At 39.5% G+C, this 4,434-nt stretch overlaps 1 protein-coding gene across 1 annotated transcript; it reads left to right on the top strand.

Annotated features, from left to right (window-relative positions):
• The first annotated feature begins 529 nt into the window (after positions 1-529).
• On the top strand, positions 530-2,943 carry mmachc (metabolism of cobalamin associated C). Its single transcript, XM_016439776.1, has 4 exons — positions 530-696; positions 931-1,128; positions 1,232-1,384; positions 2,525-2,943. The coding sequence occupies exons 1-4, from the start codon at positions 589-591 to the stop codon at positions 2,843-2,845; spliced, it is 780 nt and encodes a 259-aa protein (XP_016295262.1). The 5' UTR covers positions 530-588; the 3' UTR covers positions 2,846-2,943.
• The last annotated feature ends 1,491 nt before the right edge of the window (positions 2,944-4,434 follow it).

The following is a 4,434-nucleotide window of genomic DNA, read 5'->3' as shown; positions in this document are numbered from 1 at the left end:
GCTTGATCTGCAACAAAATAGTGCAAGCTTTGTGAAAACGAAGCGAATATTTAATGACCATAATAGTAATTTCATCAGATAACTTCAAAAATGGAAAAAAAAAATCTGACTACCATCCACAACTTTCAGACACCATCTTTATTTTTAGCTCAACAGGATTGTTGGATATCAAAGGCAGCGAAGGATACATCTATGCTGCCTTCAAAACTCGATCATATGAAGGAGAGAGAGAGAATTCTTCACAGACTGCATTATTCACAGCCCTGAATTTACAATGCATTCAAATGCAATGCAGCTGTTAATGCAATGCATTTTTTAAATTGGTGCAATTCAGTGTGTGTTCACACTCACACACACACACACACACACACACACACACACACACACACACACACACACACACACACTCACTCTCACACTCACACACACACAAGCTCACAGACACACACTCACCCCCCGCCCCCAAAGACATTAGCCATTATTTTGCCATCTCAGCGTTGTAAAACGTGTAAAGCACCCCTCTTGGTTCTGCAGAGCGCGGCGCTTCACACTCCAGTCCACTGGGCAGCGCCATAAAACACCAGCGAAATGATGAGAAGCAGCAATATGGCGATCTCCAGTGAACGCATGGAGGAGCTTATAGGGACTTTCCGTGAGTCCTTAAAAGCACAAGGTTTTGAACTGTATCCTTTTAAGGTAAAATGTCCGACTCCATTAACATAATAAACACAAACATGCTCCATAATGAAAGCAATCGACGTGTATATATAGCAGTGGTGCATATATTATGATGTTACATCTGTCCACGTGAAACGGTAGTTCTGTTCACAAGCTTCAGAATCACCTGTGCATTTATGAATACGTGGGAAAAGAGCACAGAAATATGTGTGCAGCTCTGGATGTAATTTGGATGTTTGTGTTTGGCTGTAGGTTGGCTGGTACAATGCAGTGGTGTCTGATGCTCATCACCTGTCTTACCCAGAAGACACTCTGGCTCTGGTGCTGCTGAGCACACCGTCCATGTTTGAGCGCTCATTCCTCCCCTTCTTACAGAGCCAGAGCTGTGAGGCTGTCCGAGACCCCATCGATGAGTGCATCACGCACACAGTCTCATCCTCTGTCTCTCTGGTGTGTTACAGAGCAGATTTCCACTAAAGAACATGACTCGTTTTGAAGCGTATCACTCCATTATCCAACCGTATTCATCTCTCACTCTCTCTTTTTTATTCAGTGTTTTCCAAATCAGTCTGTGCATGTCAGTTATGATTATGAGATGCTGCCTAGCAGAAGACCCAAGTTTCTTGCTCAGACTGCGGCCCACGTATCAGGAGCAGCATATTACTACCAGAAATCAGATGTCCACAGTCCAGCTTGGGGTGATAAGGTCAGTGCCGATCTACAGACACTTTCATCTGGCTATGATTATGACTGAAATTGTGATTAAGCAGACAACACAATGATTAGGGCTGTGACAGGCTTATGCAACAACATGTTGCAACTCCTGGTAATGTCTGTTCAGTGCATTGCTCGTCTGCCACAATATTGTCTTCATTTGGGGACTTTTATCAGCAAATGTCATTATATGCAATTAAATAAATGAATTGCTTTGGATATCATGTAAAAAGAAAATCGATTAGCCACCCTTAGAGAGTTTGTGTGGATAGACTCGTAACATGTGCATAAATTAAAAACAGCAACATAAACACTGCTTTTCTAAACTACATCGAAATGGACTGACAGCAGGGTTTATGCGGGTCTTAAGAAGGTCTCAATTTGCCCATCTACAGATGAAGGCCTTACAATGGTCTTTAATCAGAGCAGATCTCATAATCATGACATGATGCATGCACAACAAAAAACTGATTTCCAATAATACTGTAACTGAGCAGCAACTCAGCATATTAGAACGATTTCTGAAGAATCATGTGACACTGAAGACTGGAGACACTGAAGATTTCACAATATTACAGTTTTTACTGATTTTTTAAATCAAATAAATGCAGCCTTGGTGAGCAGATGAGCCTTAATTAAAGACATTTAAAATGCATAATGTTTCCAAACTTTTGACAAGTACTGTATCTCATGCTGTATTTTAGCATTGCATTTTTTTAATTAATTTTTTTAATATAATTTGCTCATTGAACTCGTCTTGGTTTGGTGTTCATTGGTTTCTATGAGCTGCAGTACGTAGATACAATATCCCAACAATTATTTGGCAACATAATAGCATACATAGTCAGAATGTAGCACATATGTTAACAGTTTATTCAATATAGTCTGAAAAATCTACGGAGAAGTCTGGGCATTTGAGTATGCAAAATGTGTAGGAACCTTTTGTTTAGCCCAGCACACTGTTGCATATATGGCCTATGTTTATATCATGCAAACTTATTTGTGTTGCCAGCCCAGACATGTTGCAAGTTCTAGTCTCGTCTTTTCTAACGTCTAATGTAAAGATGTTGTTTGGTGTCAGTATGTTGTATTGTATGTCTGTTAAAAGTCTTTCTCGTTATTTTCTGCACAGAAGATGTTTGGAGTTTGCATACACCCCAGGCTGGGTGGCTGGTTTGCTATAAGAGCCCTGCTGGTCTTTAAGGATGTGCAAGTGGGAGAAGATCTTCAGCAGAAAGGTCCTCCAGACTGTGTGTGTTCACGGGAGGACAGGATCGAACTGCTGGAGCGCTTTAACTTCCGCTGGCAAGACTGGAGCTACAGAGACATGGTTCCCACAGAGGAGAGCTACTCTCCTCAACAGAGGGAGTATTTCCTGACTCCTCCAGGACAGCGGGGGGCGCTGCTGAGACAGTGGGGATATCTGACTGACACTGACAAAACAAACATTTGATGTACCCTGCTGACTCGTTTTGAATGAAGTAGACATTGTGAACATGAACATGATGTTTCACATTCTACTAGGTCTCACGGTAACTGATATGTCACTACAGAGAACATGTATGATATGGTGTCACTCTATTTAATTTAATAAAATGAAGATAATTAGGGTTAAGTATTTTATCACGGAGAAGTACACCCTTCAGCTTTCAAGGTGCCTTGGCATTCCTTTTTTTATTATTTGAATAATCGATTGTCTTATTTGGTTGGCAGTTTTTTTGCACAAAAACACTCGTATATTTGCAAATTAAGATTAGGGATGTCAAAATGGCTGAAAAACCAAATTCGAATTTTGTACTTAAATATGATCAAAATTCGAATTATATTCGAATTTAACATGCATAATTTCAGTTAGGGTGAAGAAAACTTTTGGCTTCTCTCCTGGGGCCACAAGAGGGCGCATCGAACAAAATATCTGTGGGAAAAAAAGTGCATAATGTTTAAAATAATTTTTATAAACCAATTATAATTAATTAAGTTGCTTAAACAGCTATAAACAAAACAGCATCATGTATGTATGCATAGTTTAATACAAAGGGAGGAAAGCCAATCACAGAGTACATTTTTCATTAAAAAACATGAGTTGCAGTGGGATGGGGAAAAACCCCGCCATAAAGTCTCGATATAGGTTGTTTTTTTTTTAAGTTAAACTTACATTAATTTTAAATGGCTTTCTAAACATGTGGCTCTCTTGTGCGAGACGAGAGTGCAACGGTGATAGATGTCCCTCTAGAAAATGTGCGAAATATGTGTTCAGTGTGAACGGCTTGGTTTCAGTTTTGACGTAAACAAGATCTTCTCTGCATTGATGTTCTCTTTTTCCGCCATATTTTGAATGAACAACGCAGCAGCGCCGCATCTCAACTGGATAGGTTAACAAAAGCATTATAATGCAACGACACTTACATCGTCATCGCATCTCGTGCGCCACTGATAAGACAGCCTCCTTAATGCACACCTAAAATTCGAATGCAACGTTTTTGCATTCAAATGTGGATTTTTATTTGAAATTCGACGAATATTCGAAATTATAATTTTTTTTGACAGCCCTAATTAAGATTCTTTTCCACCCCCATTTTGACTCAGTCAGAAACGTTTGGTTTTTGCGCTAATTTTCAGTAAACTCCCAGCATCTCTTTTCTCATCTCCCTGCTCATCGACGCTGGAATTTAAAATAAAAATCCACATTCAAATGCAAAAACGTTGCAACGTTTTTGCATTCAAATGTGGATTTTTATTTGAAATTCGACGAATATTCGAAATTATAATTTTTTTTGACAGCCCTAATTAAGATTCTTTTCCACCCCCATTTTGACTCAGTCAGAAACGTTTGGTTTTTGCGCTAATTTTCAGTAAACTCCCAGCATCTCTTTTCTCATCTCCCTGCTCATCGACGCTGGATGAGCTGATAAAGTAAAACAGCCACTCAAAGTCATGCTGTATTGCACAGATGGGCAGCATTTCAGTGAAAGGGGTCATATGATGCGATTTCAAGTTTTCCTTTGTCTTTGGAGTGTTACAAGCTCTTGGTGCATAAAGAAG

The sequence above is a fragment of the Sinocyclocheilus anshuiensis genome, unplaced genomic scaffold, assembly GCF_001515605.1.
Source record: "Sinocyclocheilus anshuiensis isolate Anshui unplaced genomic scaffold, SAMN03320099.WGS_v1.1 scaffold1518, whole genome shotgun sequence".
NCBI classification, from domain to species: domain Eukaryota; kingdom Metazoa; phylum Chordata; class Actinopteri; order Cypriniformes; family Cyprinidae; genus Sinocyclocheilus; species Sinocyclocheilus anshuiensis.
Note: the sequence above shows the minus strand (reverse complement) of the source record. Positions and strands in the feature narration are given on the sequence as shown.

Excerpts from the sequence above, each read along its gene's own strand:
- mmachc (XM_016439776.1), top strand. The coding sequence starts at position 589 with ATGATGAGAAGCAGCAATATGGCGATCTCCAGTGAACGCATGGAGGAG. Across the intron at positions 1,129-1,231 it reads TCTCATCCTCTGTCTCTCTG|TGTTTTCCAAATCAGTCTGT; the intron begins GTGTGTTACAGA and ends TTTTTTATTCAG. Across the intron at positions 1,385-2,524 it reads GTCCAGCTTGGGGTGATAAG|AAGATGTTTGGAGTTTGCAT; the intron begins GTCAGTGCCGAT and ends TTTTCTGCACAG.